The sequence below is a fragment of the Passer domesticus genome, chromosome 10 (assembly GCF_036417665.1).
Source record: "Passer domesticus isolate bPasDom1 chromosome 10, bPasDom1.hap1, whole genome shotgun sequence".
NCBI lineage: Eukaryota > Metazoa > Chordata > Aves > Passeriformes > Passeridae > Passer > Passer domesticus.
Genome location: NC_087483.1, coordinates 22,347,269 through 22,374,073, shown reverse-complemented (window position 1 = coordinate 22,374,073; position 26,805 = coordinate 22,347,269). Strand labels below are relative to the sequence as shown.

Below are 26,805 nucleotides of genomic sequence, written 5' to 3'. Positions count from 1 at the left end.
TGCATTTAGTAAGTAGATGAGAATGTGGCACACTTCCAGTATGGAGGTATCTTTGGATGGACACCAATTAAGAAGTGCTCCGCCTGCTTGTAAAGGATCAAGGATGGATTCAAGAAATACCAGGACTGAAACCAAGAGCCACGTTACCAAATCTCTCAGAAACTCACATCTGCTGTAAACCTTGACATGCACACATAACCCTCTCACACACCACATCACAGCTCAGAACTCTGAAATCAAGTAACAGATTTATTGACAAGTTGCAGTGTTTAGAAGCCAGACATACTTGCAGTTTCTGCTCTTAAGTCACATATATCTAATTATTCCAAAATATAGCTGTCTTCTACATTCATCATGGAAATACACTAACATTCTCCTTTGTGGCCACAGCCTGATACAAACATCAATTATATTGTTGCTGGAAAACATTGAAATATACCAGGTTGTACAGCATACATAAGCAGCAGGATGTTATGTTTCTGTGCACACTGCAATCAGACTGACAGCAAAAGGAATTATTTTTTCAATTTAAGTCTTGCAGGAAATTATAGCAACCAGAACACAACTTCTTGTTGAATAGTAGCTTATGCTGCTAAAATCACTTTAATTCTTAATACAAAATAGATGCAAAGGTAGCTGTAATAAAAATCTGCGTACTTAAAAAAAAGGGGAAAAAAGAAGGGAAAGATTTTTTTAAAAAAGGATGAGAAGACTTATTCATATGCTTGAGCAAATAATTTTTAATACCTGGATTCCTTTCCCTCACTGCATATAATTTTTATATAGACATATAAATGCTGTTCTTGCAATTTTAAAAGGGCAGCATAATTGCTATCAGATACAATACTTTGTCTTTAGCCTTTTCAAAATATTGCAGAAGACACACAGGTCCTCAGATTCTGCTTTTAGTGCACAAGAATCTGAGTGACACAAAAGTAACTAGGAGGATACCTGAGGTTTATTAGAAACCTGTGTTAGGCACTCAACTAAAATCTAGGATGTTTAGCTACTCCAAACCCTAATATGGATGTTCATTTAGGATTTTTTATATATTAGATTTAAAAGTCATTAATTTAATTTAAAAACTAATATGATTTGAAAAATAATTTTGTCTTGACTTGCACATGTATCCAAGGCTTCCATAAAATCTTTACTTAAGGCTGGCACTTCTGATTTAAACTCTGAATGCTAATTTCAAAATGTAAAAATCTGCTCTTGATAAAGCTGTCACAACCATAAGGCAAAACAAATTGTTTATTCCATTATATAATTTCCTGTTCTGGGAGAGTGCTGAATATTTCTATGGTTTTAAGATTTGGTAGATTTGTACAAAACCATTACTTATTACTTACTCCACTCAGTATTTGCCCAGCTTTAATCCCCTGATATTGGAAACACTGTCACAGCAATTCTGTCTTTTTAATTGGAGTATTTTTTCTTTAGGAGAGGAAAAAGCCCACCTGATCTCAGGTGTAAGCAGCTAAAAAAAGTTCCTGGTGTTAGACAAGAGCAGAGTAGTAAGACTGAGGTATGACAGAAGAAATCCTACTTCTGTGAAGTCAGGAGGAAGCTTGACTGTAAACGGGCATCAATACTTCATCACACTAAAATATGGAGAACATCCAGCAACATGAAAAATACCTTTCATGGGGTTTTTTTTTCCTCATTTTGGCATCAGTATTAAAGCTGCAGTTATAATGCCTCTAAAATACAACAGTGACACATACCATTTAGTAAAATTTGTTTTGCTCAAAATAGAAAAAATGTTCTAAATCTGGAGCATCTGGTTGGAATTCTGACTAAATATAACTTTCTACCGTTTTCTTCAGCATAGACGAGTGGAACCACATCTCTTAATTTTACAAGGGAGAATAGCACAACAGTTCTGTGAGAGCTCTGAGAAAGAACTACCAATTTCAGTAGTGAAGGCAGACGAGGTGGTCACTACCTGTCCTTTCCTGCTTGCTCAGCTCAGTGGCTCTCAGCTGCAGCAGCTTTCTTGGCAATGAAGCGGTAGTACAGGTACTCGTCGCGAAACTCAAACTCGTTGGTGATGTGCTGCACGACGCCTCCTTTCAGCAGCCTGTCCCCATAGACCACAGCTTCCCCACGGTCAGAGGCAAGGCCAACTTGCATGAGCCAGTTCACCAGGTCACAGCCAAAGAAGATGCCAGTGGAGATCTTTGCACCACACCTGTATGTCAAAGGAATGATTCACCCACATGTTCTGTAAATCTGGTATCACCACTGCACGATGGGGAAAGGCAAGGAAAAATAGCAGGAAACAAGGAAAGACATCGTGATAGTTAAGAGCATGTTAGAAAAGAACTTGCAAGTTTTGTATATTCGGGACATGCTAGTGTTCACTACCTTTTCCTACAGACATTTCAATGGGAAGCAATGTGGACATACAAAGTTGTTTTAGGCTTCTAAATAAAATTCAAATTGCAAATAAAATTCAGTCGATATCAGTAGCATTTCCCCTGAAAACTCACACAATCTAATTCTGTTTCTTGGATACTTACTTCCCATGTACTGCTTACCATGACCCTTTCTGCAACAAAGTATCTGACCTGACAGCAACCTGACCCCAGCAACAGGGATTCTGTTTGAATTTTAATTAGTTTTATAATTTCTGAAGACTTTTAAACAGACACTGCTTACACATATTGTAAACAAGCCCATTTATAACTTGCATATCCTGTTAAATACTGACCACACATGCAGTACTAAAAATAAACAAAACCTTTACAACAAGACTACTTTTTAATGTATTCATGAGGCAATGATGCTATCATCAAATTTACTTGCAGCAATGTATGTTCCTGGTTATCTAAAATTTATTATGTGGAACCCAAGAACAGGGTTTCTAGAGGTGATTAAGAGCTAAAAGACAGCATTTCCCCCCCCATTTCTTTAAGTTAAGAGCAGCAGTAACACAGAGCAAGTGTTAACTTCTATTAGCATCTATTAATGAAAATAAATTAAAATCTATGGTTACAATGTCTCAGTTACAGCACATTTAAATCAAAAAGGATAGGATCAAGTTAGATGAATATTTAAAATGACAAGATAAATGCATTGTTTTAATTCATAAGGGGAAATAAGACATGAACCAAGTTCTGCACAAACATAGTATTACAACAATAAGGCAACAAATGTCATAATTTCATGTATTCTCAGGTGGATATGATTAATAAAAACCACAAAGTACAACTAAATGAACAGCCCTAAGCTCAAGAAACCACAATAGCAGCAGAGGCACAGGAAAAACAGCTGTAAAACCTGTTCTATTTCACAAGACATTTTTCTGATACATCTTTCTTATGGGACATAAGAGACTGAACAAAATCATGATGCTGTCTAGAACAGTTTTGCAATATGGTTTTGGACTACCTGACCATTAAAAGCCCACCCCACCCTGCCAAGCTAGTCCTACTTAAAAGCTTACATTACAAGAACAGCCAAAGTGTCCTGTTAGAACAATTCATGTCTCCATTTCATATATTTAAATAAAGGCAGAATCTTCCTCTTGTTCCTGCTGCTTCTGTCTGCTTTTTTCTTCTCATCTACCTACACATATCTGAAGGCATAATCCTTGATTTAGGTAACATAATTTGCCTCTGACATCTTTACTGGACTCATAAATTGAAGTTAAGGCCTCAGAGGTATGAGTAAAAGAAATTATATAAACTCAGAAACTGTCAAAGTCCTAAACCCACTCCAATCTCACACGTTGAGTGGCTCTGAGTACACACTAAAATCAGCTGCAACAGTTTTGCCTCCTATAAAAGCTACATATTAGTAAACATTTAGTTACAAATATGGACAGCATCTTACTCTACAAAACAAACAAACAAACCAAACAAACAAAGGGACTTAATGCATTTCTACAGGTGTTATTGTATACATTTTTTTAGGAAGATTTTATCCTCTGAGCTCCAGTTAAATGCAAAACCTGGAGAAATCCCTTAGTGATATAAAACGTTTAATCATTTATTAAAAACCCTGGGTGGGATAATATGATAACTTGTGCCCCAAAGTTTCAGTGTTAAGCTAGAAACATTTCTGTTACAGTTTCATTTTTAATCCTTATCTTGAGGTTTGAATAGATACACGCAACAGGAATCCCCCACAAAATTAACTGCATTTCATTGTGTTCAGAAGATGAGCTCTGTGCTTTGTAACAGGTTATATGTGCAGGGAAGAACCTTACCTTCTGCCTTTGACAATACTTTTGACACAGTGATCTCTATGATAACGAACAAACTGTTGACAGGTCATTCTGATTTCCTCAGGTACAGAGGCATCTGTGTGCCCTGCTGCTTCTCTTCCACCCCAGAAAAACTCAAGTCTAGAAAACACACACAAAAAAAAAAAAGAGAAAAATTCAAGACAGCAAATCAAGGAGGGGCATTTTTGGGAAACTGCAAATAATAGAATGTACCTCCCAGGAAGCTTATCACAACCTCTTTTTGTGCCCAATACTTGACATATAATATTCCTAATATATTTATATGACTTTTGAACACAGAGGTGTTATTCTAGGCTTGGGCAGAAGGAAAGTCAGAGAGTAGCTGGGAGCCAGCTCTGGCTGCTGGATTCACAGGGCAGCCAGTTAGCTCCAAGGTAAAGGCAGCTTGGTACAACTCACTCCTCCACTGTGGAAGGGCCTGTCCACTCAGTAGGCATGGGGTTAACACAGTGCTTTAAAACAGTGGTGATACATTCTGATTCAGCATCCAGATCTAAGCTTTAGTTTATCAGCTGAAATTATTTCTGAAGATCCTTCATTGCCAAAAATTTCACCTCTAGGGAGCCTGCAGGACTTTATATCTCTGAAAGTGTCATTAGGATGGCAGAACAACCTCTCTACAAGTGGGAGAGAAAAGAAATTTGGAAGATTAATGAAATAGGACACTGAATACTCTAGCACTGAAAACTCAACACTCATCAAAAATTATTGTTAGTAATAATTAGGTTTATCGATGTAAGTGCAAAGATTCTATTTACCTTCGCTTGAATGGCAGAATGATTAAATGCTTATCTAAGCCAAAAATACCAAAGCAAATGAAGCCCTGGAGAAAAAAAAAAACACATAAGAAAAAGCAACATGAAACCAAAGTTTTTGTTTCTATAGAACAGAAATTATAAACTCAGTGCCAAATACATTTCATGTATACATGGAAAGTATCCCTCTTCTCTAAATATCATTCAAAATGCATTTTGATTTTTCTGCTTTGATTTTTCACTTGGACCTCAGAAAGACATATCAATATGTAACAGTCACATATAAAACCTTCAATAAATAGTTCAGTAAAACTAATTCTGTGACATGCCACTTGACACTTTGGGATAACTGGCAACCTTACATAGCCAGGTATTGAATCTGTCTTTGTTAATGCCACGGAAAGAACAGATTTACTGTAATTCAAGTGCTAGAATGCTCTCTACTTAATTCACTTTTCTGTGCAGCTTTTATATAGAACTATCATTACTAGATGCTGCAGTGCATCCTGTAGGCACATGTGCCATGGATGTGTAAAATGTTCCTCTGGTGTGTGTATTATCACTGCCTGGCTTTCACCTTCACAGGTGGCAAAGCTGCCTTGTGTCAGGGGCACTGAAACAGCCCAGGTGCAGCCAGAACCAGCACCCATCTTCAGCTCTTCACTGAAACCAGAGAAATCATTTAAACCTTACAGAGACAGCATCCATGGAGCTGCCTTGCAACTGATGGAACTCCACAGAAGAGACACCAGTGAAGCTTTGGTAGAAATAAATTCCTAATCAGTTTCCATGAGCATTGGCATTCAGTTGTCACTTGCACTTTTGAAAGTGTTCTTGGTCATAGGAGATGTGCACTACCTGCTGCAACACCCACCAACGTGGTCACTTTCAGAACAAACATTGGTAAGTACCTGACCAAAATTAAACACAGCACAGAAGAACTGCAGTTCCACATACAGCCTTCCAGGCTCTTGGTTGAACAGCCACCACAAGCAACTGGAGAGATTCTGTAAAGAAAATAGAAAAACAACAAACCCCACAAACATAACCTGACTGTTAAAAATCAAAAGCTTTCTTCTCCTCACATGCTACTAATTCTTGCACAATGTTAATGGTTTCTATTTAACAAATTATTCAGATAAGACAAGTAAGAGGGAATAAACACCTTAAAATATCATCTCAGTTAGGCTTAATAGCTTGGCAGGAGGGGGAACCTTGGCTGTTTTAAACATAACAATGCAAAAGATAGCAGTGTAAGAGGTCCTGCCTCTTTGCATGTTTATGTAAGGAACTTGCCTCAAGCATACTTGGGTTTTCAGCACAACACAGGCACTATGAGCCCAGACAGATTTGCAGTGTTTGTCTTAAGGCTGCTTAGCTGAGGCCAGTGCTTTCTACATATTTCTTGCAGAGTTAGGATTATGTTAAGGTGAAGCACATACCACTTCAGCTATTTGAGATGCCTGATAGAACGAGAAAACCTCCAAAGTTAACCCATTTGGGTGTAAAGGCTAATTCTTTAAGGTAACTGATCTTATTTCATAGTATCTATGTAATCATTCAGATACAGCTAAAATATAGGCTAACAGTTGGGGTACCCCTTAAATATAAAAGATGTAAAAAAAAATACTAGCATGGAATACTTGATACAGGAAATTTGAGAGGGAAACATTTCATTTTGTAATTTAACAGAACTTGAAAAGCAACAGCAGTAGCTTTTAACCCACATTGTTGTGCTGCACTGTCCTGCTTGTAGTATATTTTTGCCACAGTATTTTCCATTTCAAATAAAAATGCTTCTACCAACTGACATCCACAAGAAACTCAACTAAGCATTACCTTCAAAGAGCAGCTTCTTGCCTTCGTCACAGCTAAAAATTAAAATTATATCCCCAGTGCATTACATTCTGGTATTTCACACTTGTACACAGGAGCAACCACCAACACATCTTGGAGTCAGTAATGATGAGCGGCAACACTAACTTAGAAACATTGCTCCAAACACCACTAAAACAACAAAATTGCATTTTCCCATTTAAAATAATCTTAAGATTATTCTTAATACCTCAGAGAAATCCAAGTTCCAATATAAGCCTGACCAGATAGAACAATTTTTGTAGTCTCCTTCAGAAGCAGAATTTAGTCTATATTTTTAATTGATAATTGTCTAGGGAAGAAGACCAACTCTTGAGGGAGATGGGCAACTCTTGGGAAGAAGGGCAGTAGTGATGAATGCTATAATGATATAACTTCACTTTTTTTCCCCCCTTTAGGGTTCTCCTGTATCTTGCTCACCATCATCAATCTTAACTTGCATTTAATTTATGATGTGGTGCAGAGAAGTTAATTTTATTATATACCTCTTCCAATAAGGAACCAAAATATAGCCTCTGCTTTATTTAATTAATTGTTACTTAAGCAACTGGAAGATTTTTACTAGACTGTCTACATAGCTTTCCTAAAAATCATTCTACCTCAAGGAGTTAACATGGGGAAAAAACATATTTACAGCAAATAGGCCAACAATAAGAAGTAAGCACAGCAGCACATGTCTGGCCAGCTGTTTGTCTCCAGTCTGTAGAAGCTGTTCTTCCTGAGCCAACACACACGTTTGAGCACTGCAGTGACTCACACACTGATCCACTGAAAAACAAATCAGAAATTCTTCTTCAGGCTTCTATCTTCAGAACTCCACAAACAAACTTGTTAATGTAAGTTGCTGAGTCAAATTACCTTGTTAAGTATCTCTACTGAAGTGACACACACAAAATTTAATATTGGCTTGGACAATAACCTGTTCAGACATCTACTCTCAAATGAAACAGTTGAAGTTTACGTGTGCTCCTAAAATGAAAAAAGTTTTTCCAACAGAATTTTTCTTTCAAAGATTTAATTCAAAGTGAATGTGTGGTTAACATTGAGAAAACACTATTAGAATTAATGAAAACAATGCAAAAAAAACTCTCTGAACACTTTTTAAATTTTAAATTTATTTCTGAAAAAAATCAAATATACTGTCAGCTCTAATGTTTTTACTCTGCATCTCAGTGTTTAGCTCTACATCAGACAGACAACCATATTTATTTCAGGTCTGTGACTGTATTTTTAACACAGTGTATCAGAACATGATCACAATTCTACCAATGAAAGGAGTCAAACACAAAGAGAATGGATGCTTGTCTTCCAGCTACAGAATTCTAAGAAATTCTGAGTAACTTCCTCTAGATGGCAGTGAAAAACTTGCTGGCAAGGCCATACATAGGAATTGGTACCAGATAAATCGAAGCACTTCAGTGAGACAGTAGAAGAATTAGTAATTATTGCAGCCAAGGTTACACAAGTGTATGCACTACAATTTGCTTTTACTGATTTATGGTTTTGAAGTGTTCACTCAGGAGGTTGAAATAATTTCCACTCAACCATAAGGTATTTTCTACCTTATCTTTTAGGATAAGAAAACTTAATTGGCCTTCCTCTATTCTTGAAGACATTTTTATGGTGCTTGTCTGAATTACTTAACAGATAAAATAGTTGGCAATAGGCAGAAAGGGAGCACTTTGTGAGACGAGACACAACTGAAGTATGCTTCAGAGTGAAATATTTAGATTTATTGAAATTTACGTTGCATGCAAACAAAGCATAAGGATATCATCTTCTTGTTAAGAATGCATGAAAACAAGAAAAAAAACTAGGAAAAAGAGCCAAGTTGTACTGGCAGCTAGCTTTGATTACTGACACTGATGTACAGTGAGAATGCACTGGGCATGCAGTTTTCAGACAGGTGTTGAACAGTCAGTTCAATCAATTTTTTTTGTATTTTAGTGACTCCTAAGGCCCTCTTAGTCAATTTTCTCCATCTCCCTTCTGTAGACATAAATAGAACACAACAGCATAGACATTTAATCTAATTTGCAGTAAGCACTTACTCCTCTAGATCTTATCTAGTGTTCAAAACCTGTGCCTGATTACAACAAAGGCTTTTTTAAAAGATGCAAGATGTGGATATGAGGATGCAAAAAAGTGGTTTATGTTAAAAGCTTGATGCAAAGTAGGATTATTCATTCAACTTTCCAGCAAATAAACAAGACAATAATGGAGAGGCAAAGTCTGAATGCTCAGAACACACCAAAGTAGCTTAGTGGTAAAAAAGTGACATCCAAACAACTGTCTATCTGGAGCGCTGAAAGACTACAAACAACTATCAGTAGAAGAGAAAAACAGCTATAATATTGACTAATAACTGAATTTAATACAAAATATCAGTTATCCAGGTGGAGTCGAGAGAACAACAGCTCCAACAGCTTCTTTGTGAGAATAACACACAGATGTTGGGGAGGAGCCTGTAGTGTTAAAACAAAGAGATGCTACTGCTTTACCTGTCTCAATTGGAGGAATCTTGCTTTCAACAGCATTTGACACTGCTTTGCTGTCTTTAGCACAGGATAATTCACCATTTGTTGTTTGACAAGAACAGCAACCTATTAAATATATACAGTAATAGGATAGTTAGCTTCCTTCACTGCCATAATTTATTTTCCAGATGTAACAATATATTCTATGCAGCTTTAACTATTATGCTCAAAAATAACCCAAAAGGAGAAGACAGACTTAATTTTTCCAGTTTGTTGAGAGGGTAAATGGGTCACTAATACTAATAGTTTAACATAACACTACCACCACTGAAGCAACAGAAGCACTTCTAGTTATAGGCAAAAATCCAGGAACTGATCAAAAAGGCTACATACAAAAAAGGATTAGAAACACAGAGTGCTTCTGTTGGCATTTAATTCGTTCTCAGAGAGACAATTTAGTGGGTAAACAATCTAAGATGCCTAGTGGGCTGCATTTATTACATCCTTATCAAGGTATCACTACTTACATAAAAATCATCCACGGGCTTTTCTTCCTGTCCACTTATACAACTCTTACAATGGTAACAATCAAACTTCTTTAGAAACTCAAACCTAAATACTTGGGCAGTTATATCTAGATTTTCTTCTGCCCTAATCTAACACCTGAAGCTGTAAACTGTCCTTCCCAGGCCAGAATTACATCTGAAATATTAGTTTATAGCACCCTAAGCCAGTTGTTCTTTATATAAATATACTTTGTCTACCTTTTTCTGCAGATGTCTGTGCAGAAGGACTTGGAGAAGACTGTGCAGAAGATTCTGGAGAAGATTGTGCAGAAGATTCTGGAGAAGACTGAGTCATAGTGGCTGAAATGTTCTGCCCACTCCCTTCCACTTCAACCTCCTCCATTGAGCTACGTGGTGAGTATGGGTTCAACACCCCATAGCTGGACCCTTGCCTACTTCTGTTCATGCACATCAGTGAGATACCTGACAGCAATATACTGATGAACAGTACCACTGCTGTGGTAATTATCTGTTAAGAAAGCAAAGAAAATGCACTTAAATACAGGGAAATAGTTGATATGTCTGTCTTTCTAACTTGTGTACTTTTCTAAATACACCTACAAATGAGTCTGAACAAGACTATGTTTCCTATATTTACTGCTCTTGCACCTCATGGCACTGAAAGAGACTAATTTTCCCTGCCTGAGCAACTTAGCTTTTTAGTTTGTTTTTTGAAGTGTGGACCCCTGTTTCCCATGCAATCCAAAAACATCCCCTCATTGTCTTCCCCCTTCCTCTCAGGATTACCAGTGTTCTGGGTTAAGTTCTGCTCAGGTACCTTTTCATTCCAAAGAGGAATGTGCTCTGATTTACATTCTTTAGCAAATGGGGAGCACCCTATTAATTAACCTTTCCTTCTAATCACCTGCACTGATACCCAGAATCCACTCTGAGGCTATTTAGTACTTGTGAAAGTGCCACAGGAACAATCCTGAGTGACTCATAGACTCTCTGTCCATGAGAAAGAGAGGGAGAAAACATGACAAATACCTATGCTAGTACACTTTATATCCTCTGAGAAGAGGAACTATTTGCTGGTAAAAATGGTAGTTCAGGGTCTTTCAATCTATGATTGTGCTGAGAAGCCTACCATAGTGCAAGTAGTTACTGCTACACAGGTGATGCATATCCTATCTATTACAGACCAGAAGCCATTAATTAGATACTGGATAATAACAATTCTAGATAACTATCATGCTAGAATACAAATTAGTCACCAGGAAAAGACCTCTGTAATTCATTACCACTCCTAAGTTTTTTCTTTAAGAAGCCTACTCCCTTTTTTCCTTAGTCACAGTTGCCTAAGCATGAAGATCCTTCTCCAAACATATGTTCCTAGTGGCTCATCACAGAAATACATTTTTGTATCAATCTATAAGCATTCTACAATGATACTTCAAGTATAGTAGCCTGCACTTTGACTGACAGCTACTTGCACAGGTAGCAAGGCAGAAGTCTGAAGTGATGAGGACAGGACATGTTCCTACCTGATGTTTTCCATAGAAAAAGGCAGAGTCAATACTAGTGTTGTTACGTTCACCAACAATTAATAAGATTCCCACCAGAACTGTTGGGACTCTGAAAGAACAAAATAGGAAGTACATAACATATTTATCATGCTCCCACTAATTCAGCAGGGAAGCATTTGAATTAACTTACCCCCATCCAGCTATGATGATAAACCCAATGGGAATCTTTATTGTTTCTCTCTTCTTCAACAGAAACAGAGAAAAAGATAGAAAACCTAAAAAAAAAATCAAACAAAATCAAAACAAAAATAAATGTCTTATTATTAAAAAGGGAACTGGTAAATACAGAGCCTAGAAACTCTATGATATGACCTGTTCAATAGCTTAAAATATTCTTCTTGGACCTTTAAATATTCCAAAATTTGTCTGATTGTATTCTGAGAAAGTAAATTAGAAATACCCATTGCCTAAAAAATCATGTTAATAGTGAAACACTGAAAAACTGCCAGGACATTTTATATTAAATATTCACTTCTAAATGTTAAAAAAGGTTCACAAGAGTAAAAAAGAAGTAATGAGAACATGTAAGATATAAGCAACTGATTTCTTTAGCTATTAACAGCACTTTTCTATCTCAACTCTTTTGCAATCAACAAATAGTGTTGTATTCAGTTACAACATTTCCTTAAAAACTGACTGGTCCTTTGTAAAGTCAATGATAAATTTAACTAAAAGGTTTTGCATGTTTTTATGTATCTAACTCTTTTGGATATCTTCTGGAACTACCTAGTCTACTCACACCTCAGCAACATTCTCATGTGGAAGCAAAGCTAGTATTTATATTAGGTCCCACCAATCATGAGCTATGTGCTTCAGCTAAATAAATACAACTCACTCCAGAAAAACACCACAGGAATTAAACCTGTAGATTCTGGACAAAAATATCTTGAATTCCCAAAGTCTCTTTTCTTTTAATCATACATGTAAGGTTCTCCAAACTTCTTGAAGCATCTTTCAATTCATTCAATTTCAATTCCTGCATTAATCTTACACACATATATTGTTTTTAGAAACTACAATTTCCAGGGGAAAGAGGTGTTAAAGCTACTTGGGTATTTCCCTTCATTCAGTATTTTGTACTTTTCATTGCACCAGTTTTTAAATCTACTTAATGCTGAATAATTAAAATCTTAAACTCTGCATTAATTAAAAATCATCATGAAGACTTTGACTAGCTGAAGGGCAACCCTCCATATTCACTCTATTTGTAGCTGCTTCTGCCTTGAAAGCAGGCTCTTGTCTCCTGTCACACACCAGCCAGGCTACTGTACCCAGCAAAGGCAATCCACAACTGCCCAGGCAGAAGCTTCCAACAGCAGCAGCAGTGCCTAACCTAAACCTCAGCACAACTTCCAGGCATCCCCACTTGTAGAACCACAAACAAGTGAAAGGATCAAGTACTCTGAAGATTGTAATTAACCTTATTTCAGGACATTAATCTTTCATTTCAGTACCTGAGCTCTGCCTAGAAAAACCATACCTGTCCATAGGTAGGTGCTGTAAAGTGAGCTGTAGAGGAATATGAATACGAGGATCTGGATGGTGATGTCTTTCTCTTTAACAGTGAAATTCCATGCCACCATTCCAATGCAAGCAATAAACTGGAAAGAAAAGTAAGATACCATCATTCAAACTGGGAAAGCAGAATGACAAAAAAAAAAAAAACAACAACTGAACAGAGAGCTATATAATTGTAGTAAGCTTTAAACTCCACCCCAGATGCACTGGAGGGTGATTTTAAGAACTGGATACTTCACTTAGCAGTAAAGTACTGCCACAGTAAATTCAGTATTACAGTTGTGTCACTTGACTATGCTACCTTATTTTCAGGAGGGCTTTTTTGACAGCAAGTATACAGCTCATATAAACTAGGAGTAAAGCAAATCAGGTAAACCCCCAACTTTATATACCTTATAGTAAGTAAATGGTGATGGTTTTGGCAAGTACAAACCATTTACCTAAAATTATCTGCACATGAAACTGAGGTAAACAGGTATTTGTTCAGCCAAGAACTACAGCAGTTGTCACCCAGTGTTACTGCATATATGATAATTTTAACACTGAAGAAATCTGAAAAGATAGGCTGAAGTATTGTGGAAACAGTAACACAATAGTCCAATTTTTTTAAGATGAAAGCTAGCTTTGTTGGTACAGAACAGAGGCACCTGCAGTTCCCATACATGACGTTTTTTTCAAATCATTTTTCAAATAATTTTTCAAATTTCCATGATCAGAGCTCAGAGAGTTTGCAATATACAGAGATATTAAAAAAAATAAACTACAGAACACTTCAGAAAGCACAACCACACAGATGCTATACAAGCACAGGCTGTTCCTGTTGTGCAATTGACTTCAAGGGAATAAGGAGCATGTAATCTGCAGTTCTCTCTCAGATTAAATAACAATTAAAATTAATCCAGAGCCACTTGGCTTTGGCCTTCCCTAGCCACCAGCCATGCATTCCCACACAGCCTTGCACGTCCTTGCACCAGCACTTGCACCTGCTGATCTCCCAGCAAGAGCTTCAGGGACATAAACAGGGATTATTTTTCTATTTAGCTCCTTGAATAGGGTCACTATAGAGTCCAACACAGGCTGCTGCTCCTGGTATTGCCAGCTTCAGATGGGCAAAACTGAAACAGAAGTGCTCTCAACAGTACTGGGCAATAACTAAGAAAACATCTCAGAAGCCACTCTCTATTCTGATTGTTTATAGTTTTGTTTAGGAATCACAGTGCCCACATTAACTGTCATTTTCTTCAAGGGTGTATTTCATAACACTGAAATTGTTTAGACAAGTCACACATTAGATTCACCTGCCCTCCACAGTTGGCTATAAAGATCTCACTGTAAAAATCAAACTTCCAAAATTGTTAAAAAATACTTAAACCCTAAACCTCACACAACAGCATTCTCCTTACTACTGACCTGAGCAACAAGTAGATTTGTTGTAATCATATGAGGAATCTGTTTGTATTTCTTACTCAGAACAACAACAGTAAGAGACCAGGTCTGTAACATACAAGAAGAAAAATTAATTTAAGAATAAAACAAAACCCAAAGGAACAAGATGAGTATTCTAGCAAATGATGGTGAAATTAAATATACAACAGATCTTAGCAACATGACTGCTACAGTATGCTGCCAGCCCCTTTGCCTCAGCAGCTGTGGTCAGAAAAAGCAATGCATATTGGTGTTCTCATGGTGAAGTACTTCCAGTAAAGACCAAGCACTTGCCTGGAGCATGCAGAAAGCTGTTAGTTCCTCAGGACACAAATGACCACAGGGTAGCCTGGAAATTTAGAATTTAAAATCCACACCCACCTCCCCTGAATCTCCCAAAATTATCTGACCAGCAACAGTTAGCATTCACTTCTGGCTTCCCTTCAGGCATAGTTTCAAGACAAGAGGACTTCGGTGAGACAACAGCTTCAGAAAATTCCAACTCCTTCCAACAGGGATGTTTTTATGTTTATAAAGCAAATAAAATAATCATACTATCTGTACTTTATTTAAAACCAAAACAAAATTCACATTGGACTTCTGGATTATCAACTCACTTTTTAAGAAAATCATTTCTAGTAAAGGAATTTGATAAACATAAATTTTTCAGGCTAAACTATTTCATTCATGCTCATTAAGACTTCATTAAACAAATATGCACTGACATTTCTGGAGCTGAAGTTTGTACACAGCCTTCATTACTGTGATATCCAAGCACCTCACTTGGCTTGATGCAACTAGTCTCTGTGGTGTAGGGTAGTACTTTCATTCCCTCACACCCTGTTATTAAAATAGGAAAACAAACGTAACAAAAAAACCTCTCAAGCTCTGCACTAAATACTCTAATTCAGTTACTCATCTTTCTCTACAGTGCAGCTTTCCAGCAGACCCACTGCTTAATCAGGATTTTTAATTCCTTCCTCATCCCTCTGCCTCAGGATCTGATGAGGAAATCAACTCCCACAATGACTCAGTCTGCTGCTTACGCACCCAGGCTGCCCTGACCCAGAGCTCCTTTGTGCCTCACCCACCAGAGAGATGAGGCTGACGATGCTGATGTCAAAGCTGACGTTCTGGAGAGCAGCTGCCAGTGGGTTGGGGTCCATGGATGGGATGGTCAGCAGCCATGCAGAAACATACATGATGGGGGCAGACACAAACGTGCTTATCACCATGCCGGAGGTAATCTGATGAGAGTCAAACAGAAACAACAGAGTTAATCACACCTCAGGCTAAATCATCTGCTTTCAGGAATACAACAACTGGCAAAATTGGAACTCTGAATTAAACATACCTAGAACTTGAACAAATAATGAGTTGTTTCTATAACAAATTATTTAGAATTTGAGCCAGAAACTATCTGGTTTATACACAGAGCTAAACTGAAAATTTTAGCAAGCTTCTGAAATAGAAGGAGTAGAGTTTCCTACTGCAGAGTTCTACAGAGCCTTCTCTGTAGGGTGTCAAATATACTAATGACTGCTGTCTAGGGGTAAATTTACACTGCCACAATTTGCTTTTGGATATAAACATTCACACCATAAATAACTAAAAAAACCCCATGTAGCTATGCAAATATTAATATACACCAATTCATGAGAAGAAACCATATATATTTGGAAGTGATTTCTAGTTTGGCTTCTCATTGTCTACTTTTTCAAATTTGCACAGTGATGGAAGTGTGAGTTGTTACTCATACTAGAGACTCCGCTTTAAAGAAATTTCTTAAGTTTGTAGAGTAAAAAATTCTATCTTGCATGATTTATTTTTATTATCCTTTTTTCTTAAAAAAACTAAACATATCTAAACAACTCCAAAATATAAACCATCAAAAACAATGAAAATCAACACAAGTGTTGATTCCACTTCAAGTGGAAGAAACAATTCCAGAATTTCTAATTAAAGTTGAAAAGGTACCCTCTACTATGTACATATTAAAAATAATAAAATGCTTTCTATTACAAGATTTAAGTGAAGGGCAGCACAATGAATCAGTTAAAGCTTAAGATCTTCCATAAATTTTCAGCTATGACACTATTCTTACTGAAGTCAGTAATGTAATTTCTTTTCTCCCCCTACAAAAACATCTCAAAGATAACGTCGTTGAAAAGAAAACAGACAGAAAACACAATCCCAAAAAACAACAAAGATACAAGTTCTTTATATCTGAAGTTATCCTATCTCCTTCTACTAGAGCCACAAATGGAAAAAAAAAAAAAGATGAGGACTATCAAGACACTTAAGACATCAGGAAAGATCCTGGGAGTACAAGTAATTCTAAGGTATCTATACTTCAGAAAAGCAAATTCTTCAAGCCTACTTATTTATTTATTTAATCAAAGAAGTCAAGCTCACAGTTAGGACACATCTGGAAAAGTTTAACTACATACAATTCCTACTTCCATGTTGAATTGACTTGCGAATATTGCGACACCAGGTGCTGCTGGAAAAACTCCATAAAGAAATGCATAGTTTGATAAACTGGTGTGATTGACCACGTTGTCACTCTTGTCCAAGAGCTCCACCATCTCTCTACAGAGAAATGGCATCATGAGCCTGAAAGAGAAAAAAGTAATTGAAAAAATATTACTCAACCTACAACAACAGTCTGACTCTTCTTTACCCAGAAAATGAACAAAAAGGAAATTTAAGGCTTGTTTGAATATTACTTATGAAAAGCAAAATACTGACATCACTTTGAATGACTGCTTTTATTGTTATCAAAATATTTCCCAGCTGCTTAAAAATCTTCCATCACAAATTACATTCAAATAAAAAGGACAAACATGACAACAAACTTGCATATAGAAGCAGCTTCCCTGAATGTGACACATTCTTTGTACAAACTTCAAATTTAGAATGGCAAAATATTAAAAACCCTCTCATTTTTCAACTGTTAAAGTCATAGTAGCTACAAGCAGTCAGCAGCTCTGAAATTCAGTCCACCTTTCTGCAAGCTGTCCGAAATATAATAAGGGCTCAAGCTTAAGTATCCCATGCCAAAATTTTTGGCCAGCAAACCACTGGCATAAAGGCTATTTGAGCAATAGCCCAGATCTCACACAGACTCAATATAAGTCTTACAGGCTTACAGTAAAGCAAAGTAGCAACATTAAAGCCCAGTGTTTTTCACACTTTTTTCATTACAAAATTTGTCATTAAACTGGTTTACTGACTAGGTCTTCAGCTTTGCTGGTTAGTTGTACTTGATATTGAAATGCACCTTCAAATTTTACAATCTAAACTTAAAACCAAACATTCTATTATGTTAATTGTAGCTCTGTAGGAAATAAAATATTTTATATTAAATAAATAAATAAATATTCCCTGAAATATATTCAAGGGAAGATATGACAGCATAAGTTTTAAATAGAACTTGGCATTTATTCATGCTTAAAAGTCAAATAGTTTGAGAGCATGAAGTGACCATATTTACGCTCTTCCAGCATAGTTGTTTCAAAGACTTATAGATAAACCAACTAATTTGGAGATGCATTGTTTAAGGCAAATAAAATACAAATACTAATCAAATATACTTAAACTCACAACTGTCTAACTACTGATTCAGTAGATTTTGTTTTAAGCTACTAATTCCCCAAATACCCAGTTCATGACAGATGGCCTGAGGGCAGTCCATGAAGGCACAGCACCCCTGATTTTCTTTCTCTGCAGAGCCTGACAACAGGTTTTTAGTCTACTAAATGTCCTTTGAAAATTTACAGCAGTATTCTACCAAAGAGTTTGGGAAGCACTCACTCAAAATACTGGAAGCTAAATGTACTATTATCATAGGGTTTTTGAGAGAAAAGCCATCTGACCAGGGTATACAGAGCTTAAAACATCTAGAGAACAAAAGTATAAAAATACATAAATTGAACTTACAGTTTAGCTGTGATGAGAAGGATCAGTGCAACAAACATACCCTTTGTCAGTTTTTTGGTTTGTCCCACCATAGTCAGTCCAAGGTAAAAAAGTGCAGAGCCAGAAAATGAACTGCCCAGTCCATCAAGGAAGTTTTCAAGATATTCAGGAATTTTCTGGCCAAGAATAAAGTTTGAGGCAATTCCTATGAAGACCATGAATACAATTGGGTTCTGCAAAACTCGAAGGAGTGCTAGGCCCACTATTTTGATTTTGCTCTGTGACACAGTGCGATTATTCCTCCACTTCTGGATTTCACAGAAGATAAACCCCAAGGGGTTTAGCATCATAAGAGATATTGGAGCCACTAGGTAAATGTACTGGAGATACTCTGGATAAGTGGTTTGATATAAAGCTTCAACTAGAAGACAGGAAATGAAGAGTTATGAGTGATAACACTTCAGCAGAAAAATACATTGAAATATTGAAATTAAATTTTACTTTCTGAAAAGTAAAGAAAATCATTTACATTTCCTCCAGAAGGAACTGAAGAGATCCATTTAATTAACAATCAATATAAGACAATGCAGGAAGAGAAGTATGTCCTATCGTATTAGGCAACAGTTATCTAAACAACACATTAAAGACCAAAGATTAACTATCCAATACTACTTAACCATCCTACAATTAGCCAACTTTTACAGAAAAAAAAGAAAGAAAACAATGTAAAAATTCTATGTTTCCTTTGAGTCATCCCAAATGCTGGAAAAATTTTGGCTTTATTTCTGACTTGCTTTTCCTCCCCAGAAACGTGACAGTTATGGAGAATTAAATGCACCTTTGCAGGATACAAGTTGCTTCCCATCTTAAGGGAGTCTCACTTTGGAATTTAATCAGTTTTCAATGGGTAAGTCAGGTGTGATCTTTCTACATTGATTCAATACAACACAACAAAGCAACAACTGGGGAAAAAAAGTTTATGACAAAATTATTGGTTCATTCTCTGGGACTACTTAGGACAAGAGTTACTGCTGTAGTTATGGTCCCTCAAGGAACTCTAAATCATGAGCTTTTGCTTTCATTGCTACTACATACTTCTGAGTCAAAGTAGAATTGCTTCTTATTTCCAGTTTGTACTAAAGGCACTTCAAAAATAATGAAAATACTTTGGAAATATAAAAGATTCAATTCTAATGTAAATTAAAAAAGCCCCCAATGCTTTAAAAGTAGAATGTTCTTTTTTACCTCATGTACAATTGTTATATTTAATATTTTTGTTATTAATAATTATAAATAATGTTATAACTATTAATAGTATGTCAGTTATATGTACATGTAGTTAATTTTATCATAATAATTACATATACTATGTATTAGATACATACTATGCAATGCATAATTATTAATAATATTATTAACCTTTTATGAAAAAGTTTTTCCTCGTGACTACATTTTTCAAAATCCAAAAGAGTTTTACCTTTGTATTATTTAAGCCTCTGGAATGACAGGAACTTCCAAGTGCTAAATCAGCACTCACTTTGAACAGTCTCCTCTTTAGAGCAAATAAACTGACATTCTCAACTAGCTGATTTCTTACACATATAAAAAAAGGCACTAAAGGCATTTTCACTTTTACAGGCCATTATTAAAGTACATGTGGAAGAACTACCTGTATAAAATCCTAAATAGACTGCTGAATAGAAGCACCAAGTTTGGGGTTAGTTACTGCATTTAACAAGCCAGTTTTAAGCACTAAACACAACCTGGCAATCAAAACCACTTGAAACATGCTGGACACTTTTTATGCAAATAGGTTATTTCCTAAAACTTCAAACCTGAGACTGATGTTTTATATTGCTTCATGCAGAATGCCCAAGTCACTCGAACACAACTCCACCCAAGTCATGTGTAATTAATGTCTGAGTGAAAAATTTTAAAAGCCTTTACATTCTGGTAAAGTGAAGCTGCATACTTAAGACAGTAAATTAAGGTCTATAAGTACTTTAAATCATGTATGATGTCAGAAAGCATTTTACTGGGTACAAAAAGTAGAGTTAGATTAGTGAGTCAGTGGGTGGAAAAAAAATAAGAAATCAGTCTTAAAGAATCATTAAGACAGTAAAAATAATCCACAACTTCTATCACTGATGAAAAGTTTTCTTTTTATTTAAATCATGGTGCCTGCTTGCTAATAATAAAAAAACTGAAGTTAAAGATACTTTAGTTTTTTAAAAAATCAATTCCTCATGTCCCAGCTGCTCAAAAGTAGATATAAAACACACACCATGCTTAATACAATGAGTATGATTAAAGTCACAGTGACTGTCACCCACACAGCACGTCTGCTACACCTGTGCTTTAACACACAGCTCTAGAGAATACCTGAATCTCTTTGTCAGACTTGTATCATTATTACCCTGTAATTAAAAACCCCAAAGCTTTCCATCATAGTAATTCTCACTACATCAGGGGTGTGCTAACAAACCTCTCTGCCAGTTGGTTCTTTTTCACCCCAACATCACTTTTAAATCTAGAACTATCATAACCATGACAATAGAAAACCAGTGATAAGCTTCAAAAATTTGACCCGTATTTTGATTTCGCTATGTGCAAATCTTTTCAAACTGCAAAAAAGAGCATAGTAAAGAAATAATAAATAATAATAGTCAGGTATTAAAGAAATTATATAGGATAAAGACTCAGGAATGATTAACAGTTCAAAATGCCTTTTTAAATAGTGTTGATTTAGTGCACAATTTGTCAATATTGATTTTTTTCTTTTACAAATTTCCACTGCTACAGCATTTAAAAATATTTTTTCATTAAAAGATCAGCCTTTGTTCAAAACACTACCTCTACCACATAAAAAACAGCAAGGTATTCTTTGTTGACCAGTCCTGCAAACACTTCAGAGAAGCTTGGGTAATATTTTACTAACAGCAAAAAGTTTGCACAGGTGACAGCATGAACCCAACACCAGTGAAAGTTTGGGGATGGGAGAAGGGAAAGGACAAGAGGAAATAAACCTCTAGAGCCTACAATGTTTCTGTTGCAGTAATTATTCCAGCAAAGCTCTAAAGGTGTGTGAATTTTGTCAAGATCATACATAGAAAAAAATATAAATCATATCTTATAAATCATGAAGTACCTAAAGAAATAGGCAGTCTTACAATAAAGTAAAAGTTGAAAGACTGTTTTAACCGGGACACAATGGAAATACATTCAGAGACCGCCAAAATACATATATATATAAAAGAGAAACACTAACGGGCATCTAAAATGCATACCAACAAACAAAGATATAATTCTCACAGCCCCATTTGTGGCACACTTCTGATTTCTTTCAAGAGGAATACATCTCAGGAGATCCAACTGAAACACAATATTTTCACTGAAAAAAATACGCAATCACATTTGTCTAAATTTTATATACATATCAAGCAAATTTGAAGAAAATAAGAAAGACTGAGGATTCTCCTGAACATGCTGCCCTGGAATAAGGAGAAAGATATTGTTAACTCCTAAAGTAATCTAAAATATGGATCTAGTTGTTACATATAATCTGGAATTGCATATTTGACGTTGCCTTTGTAATTGTACTTTCAATTCTGTAATCCAACATCTGGTTTTTTGTTTTGCTAGAACTAATTTGCTCTCTTTTTTTATTTTTAACGTTTCCTAGATTAACAGTCTCAAAGAGAATTTGAGAGGCACTTCAGAAATTACTTCAATTGCATGGGACTTCAATACAGAAGTCAATTTCAAACTATGGAAATATAAAAGCAAAGATGTCGAGAAGAGTGACAATCAATTTTAAAGAAGAAAATGCACTCACCTATTGGATATCCCAGCGCAAAGTCATTGCTTTGTGTAGCAAAAATAGGGAACAAACCTGCTTTGCTAAATCTGTTCTCAGGACTGGCTACTAACAATGTTAAAACACAGACTAAAAAAAACACAGCAGCTTTGGCAACTAAAACACTGTACAGGAAGGACCAATTCACATTAGAAAAATTAAGTACCACCATGTTTTTGAACAGTAGTGCCGGGAGTGCAAAACGGGACACGAAATTTCCCAGTCCTTTGGCCTGAGTTGATGTGATAATGTTGGCTCTTCCAGCTATGTAGCCACAAAGAATTATTCCAAAGCATTCCAACAGGGCTGGGAAAAGCCTGCTTATTGACATAGAAGGGGGACTGCCAGTGGTATTGAGTCCAGCTTGTCCAGGCAAAGAAAGAGACATATTAGCTGAAGATGAGAGGTTCTTTGCAGTGAAGTCTGAATAGCTATCCATTTCCTCTGACCACCTCTTCCAAAAGAAGAGTGTGAAATGATCTCATCTGTAAAAGGAACAAAAGTACATTTATTAACTTCATTCCTTTTAAGTACAAGCTTATGCCCTCTTAAGTTATTACAGAATGGACAACAGGAATAGCCCTTACAAGAAGTGAGCACCAGGAAAGAAAGATAAATTTGATGAAGAATCAAAGCTTCTCCACTCTGGTACAAAAACATTTGGCAAGATCCTCTCTACCTTCCAAAAAAATTTAGAGTTTAAATTACCATATCACCCTTGAAGTTTGTACCTTGCTTTGTGCAACTTTGACCTCTCCCAACATTTCAATATCATGTGCTAATGATACACTTTCAGTTAGCAAAGAATCCACAGATGACACAGCAGCCAGTGATCTAATTCATTGCGCTAGAGCTGACCCATATTTCTACATACAATTCTTTAGGTCTGGAGCAGGCAAATTTAAGCATGTATGAAGCATTTATGTGCAACAGAAATATCTGCTGACCCCTGTTCCTCACTTGTTAGCAGCAATTGCCTTTGAAAGGGCTGATTACAACACCACAGGTTCTATATGCAAGCCGACATGTAGAGTCTGAAAATCAGATTAAGAGAGTGGACATCAAACACAAATATTCATTGGTCAACAGCAAGGTCCTGTCAGAAACAGATATGGCTTTGGCAATATAGCTCTGCAACCTGTGCAGTCCATCAGGTAACTCTGCACATGAAGTTCTGACATGACTAAATCCTGAAGTACTTTGTTTAGGAAGTCAAGATTTTGTAGGGATCATTTGTAGGGATTTATATCCCTCATTTTGTAGGGATAGAAACTAAGGCAAAGGTGAACTGATTTCCCCTAAGCTATTTAAGGTATCAGTGGTACAGTCAAAATTGGCAAGTCCCAAACAATGCTTTTTATAGTACAATCTGTGCAAATTAGCAACTGGTTTAAGAATCTTCCCAGCCTCTTTGTATCCTATCCACAAGGAACACAGAACACAGCAGCCAGGTAAATAAGCAAGTAAATCAAGTCAGTGCAAAGGTGAGGTCTTGTAAGGTCTACTCACACCCTGGCATCCAGCATATACATATTCACAAGCTTCAACTCTTTGACTCATGACTTTTATTTATGCCTGAGGCTTTTTGTAAGCACTTCTGTGATGCTCTGGTAATTCATCTGGACTGAGCTGATGCATCATCCAAATCCATCCAGTAGCCTTGGCTATCCCTTCTCCCAAGGAAAAGGAGTCTCACTCCAAGTAGGGCTTATTTTAAAGGCTGTACTTTCTTATGTTATAGATGATAAATTAGCTTAGATTTATTTGGACCAGGAGCTCAAAGTATTATTTGCTACAAAACAATGGGAAAACTTGCAAGAAATTAAGCAAACAACAAATTGTTTCTTCTACTAAAAAACTTAAGGATGTTGTTGGAATTTGCAAAATATCCAAAGAGGACCAGAGACAGATTTCCAACACCGAATTCTTGAAAGAAATCAGCCACATTCTACACTAGCTACAAGGTTCTCAGCACATGTCAAATTCTCCAAGCTTACAGCACTGCATAGAGGTAAGGCTCCCAGCACTGCACTGTGTTCAGCCTACTCACTGCTCTCTCAAGGTATTTTTCTTCAGCAATAAGATACAGCTGAAACTTTTTTAACCAAATGCAACATTTGATCTGTAGTGGGAGTATATTCCAGCCGTATCTATCCCTAAATTCTAGCATTCCTTCTCCTGTGCCTTCCTATTCAAGGCTAATGACAAGCCTCTCTTCCTTCTATATTAAAATTATTATTTCTCTTCACAAAATTGCTACAAAATACAGAAGTGCTCTTGTCCCCATTTCATAATTCAGAACATAAATATGACTGACTCTTATGTTGTACCAGTCAATAGCACACACTAAAGCCCCTATCTTCCTCACTAGATCAAAACTGACATGGACACACACCCACACATCCCAAACCATCTCTTGTAAGACAGATAGAGAGATAGATAGACAGACAGATAGATAAGATAGATTGCTGCAGCCTTCCTTAGCCTACCTTCAACTTCATTACAAGGGACCCTGTCAAGTCATACAGGACAAATTTTTGGTAAACCACAAGAGTTTCAAAGAGAAGAACTCCATTACAGTAAAAGCTGCTACTGACACTCCTCAGAGGGCTTTGAGAGTGAATTATCTCTTCAGCTCGAGAGACATGCACATCCCAAACCCTTCATATTTAACACAGGGCATCTATTGCCAAACAGTGTTTTCCAGAAATGCAAGCTTTTGCATTCTGCTTAACAGAATGAGTACATTTCAGCACTTTTTGCTCTATAGGATACAGACATTTATATAACTGTTATGAGATTATGTAATGACTAATCGCAGATTTAATATACAGCTTTGTTACACCTCAGGCTTATCCCAAACTAGCATCTCACAAGAGTGAAATTATCTTCAATTCACAGTTCTTAATGAAATCAGAGGTAATGATCTCATGCACACCAAAAACCTAATCTATTCTACACAGTTATTAGTTTGTTCTTATAGTAGATGTAGCAAACTAACCAGACAAATGACACTAAAATAAGGAAATATAACACAGTTGCAAGGGAAAGCACTTAGCTTTGACTCCACAGAACATACAATTTGTAGTTATCCCTTCAGGGATTGAGGGTTGAGATTTGAATCCTTAAGAACTCAGCCACAGCTGCATTTTTGGGAACTGGAGGCCAGTGCAGACACAGCTTTTAGGAATAATGCTGCCTTATCTGCTGTAGACTGTGCCAAGCATAGCTGCTTGCAGCCAGACTGTCAGCTTGTACGAGAGGAAGCCTTCTATGAAGACCAGCAATAGGCACAGAGCAAGTAACTAGTGCAGTTTAAACTTCCCGTGAAACATTTCTCTTCTAGGCTGTCAATATTTCTAAAATTTTAAAATTCACCAGACCAGAAACTCAATTCTCCAGCAGCTGTGAGTTAAGTAACATCAGGTTCCTCTCTGAGTACAGAAATAGAGAAATTGTCTCCTTCACCAAAGGAAGGGGAAAATCCCTTTCATCTTCTTTTCCTAATGAAAGTCAAAGACAGATGAGTCAATAAAAGAGATAACTTCAATGTATATCTCCCCTCTGGTCTCTCACTCTTAAGCTTTCAACTGATAATCACTCTCAGTATAACATGGTGACACTGGCAAGACCGTGCACATTGCTCATAAATTATATCCCACAACATGACCTATTTCAATGCAATGCAGGAACTCTCCTACTTTAATGTAAGGATGACACATTATTTTACTCAGGAAAATTAAAATGGAATTGGGGTAGGAAGAGTTACTGCTCACAGCAGCTCTACTACCCCATTCTCAGCTAAGATAAGCATGTACTACATGCATTTTTATGTTAAAATTTGTGAAGTCAAAGAGGAAGCAACTTCAGGGAGATAAAATGATAAAAGTAAGTGGGAAGAAGTGATTACCATAGTTCCTATTTTTGCAAGTTAACCACAATTTTTGCTTTTCTCTATATAGGGCTAAGAAAACAGAGAGGAAGAGAACAATATCGCTAGAGCAATTAGCACAAGAAATGGGCCACCTATATCTAGAAACCTAGACAACGCCACAAGAAACATCACACACCTCATGTGTCTCTGAGCAGGTGTTTTTTGAGATCACACTTCCTTTGCCATCCTTCTCCCACGATGCCATTCCAAGAAAGCCCCTGGGCACCCGGGGATGCTGAGGCCTGCCCTGAGCACACGGCTGGCACGGCTCACAGCGACACTCCGAGCGCCACAAAACTCTGGCAGTGCAGGAGCTCACACAAGACCAAATGAAGCAACAGCTGCCAGCGGCACCGAATGTCAACTCAGAAAATGAATGAGAAACACACCTCCCTTTAATTTTCACTTAAGCTGTCATTTGGGCTTGTCAACAAATAGGCACATACTTCTGAAGTAAACAGCAAAACATTTTTCAAAAGGTAGATAATATTTTCTTGCCAGCACTCCTTAAAAAGCACCTCACTTGCACCACTTGCCGAACTGGGATGTAAAATCCTTTGACTCGCAGCCAGGGAGCGACATCAAAGCCAGCGCCTCTCGCCTGCCCCTTCCCGGCCCATCACTGCCCTCCTTCCCACGGTCACCCCCGCCAGGAGCACGCAGCATTTTCAGTCAAAGAGAAAAAGCCAGCAGC

At 36.8% G+C, this 26,805-nt stretch overlaps 1 protein-coding gene across 8 annotated transcripts in view; it reads right to left on the bottom strand.

Moving 5' to 3' along the window:
- Positions 1–229: 229 nt before the first annotated feature.
- GPR155 (G protein-coupled receptor 155) overlaps positions 230–26,805 on the bottom strand; it is a 36,478-nt gene continuing 9,902 nt past the window's right edge. For 4 of the 8 annotated variants that reach the window (XM_064434396.1, XM_064434397.1, XM_064434395.1 and 1 more), the window contains 15 exons: positions 22,157–22,662; positions 18,343–18,742; positions 16,851–17,016; positions 15,492–15,647; positions 14,386–14,469; positions 12,938–13,058; positions 11,588–11,672; positions 11,416–11,506; positions 10,127–10,397; positions 9,387–9,488; positions 7,520–7,653; positions 5,922–6,017; positions 5,014–5,078; positions 4,217–4,354; positions 230–2,194 (listed from right to left, as the gene is read on the bottom strand). In XM_064434396.1, coding sequence (XP_064290466.1) covers positions 1,972–2,194; positions 4,217–4,354; positions 5,014–5,078; positions 5,922–6,017; positions 7,520–7,653; positions 9,387–9,488; positions 10,127–10,397; positions 11,416–11,506; positions 11,588–11,672; positions 12,938–13,058; positions 14,386–14,469; positions 15,492–15,647; positions 16,851–17,016; positions 18,343–18,742; positions 22,157–22,616 — 2,592 coding nt within the window. In that variant the 5' untranslated portion in view covers positions 22,617–22,662 and the 3' untranslated portion in view covers positions 230–1,971. Of the gene's footprint in view, positions 2,248–4,214; positions 4,355–4,654; positions 4,873–5,013; positions 5,079–5,921; positions 6,018–7,484; positions 7,654–9,386; positions 9,489–10,126; positions 10,398–11,415; positions 11,507–11,587; positions 11,673–12,937; positions 13,059–14,385; positions 14,470–15,491; positions 15,648–16,850; positions 17,017–18,342; positions 18,743–22,156; positions 22,663–26,805 lie in introns of those variants that run through there. The other 4 variants (XM_064434398.1, XR_010369200.1, XR_010369199.1 and 1 more) reach the window with 4 other exon arrangements.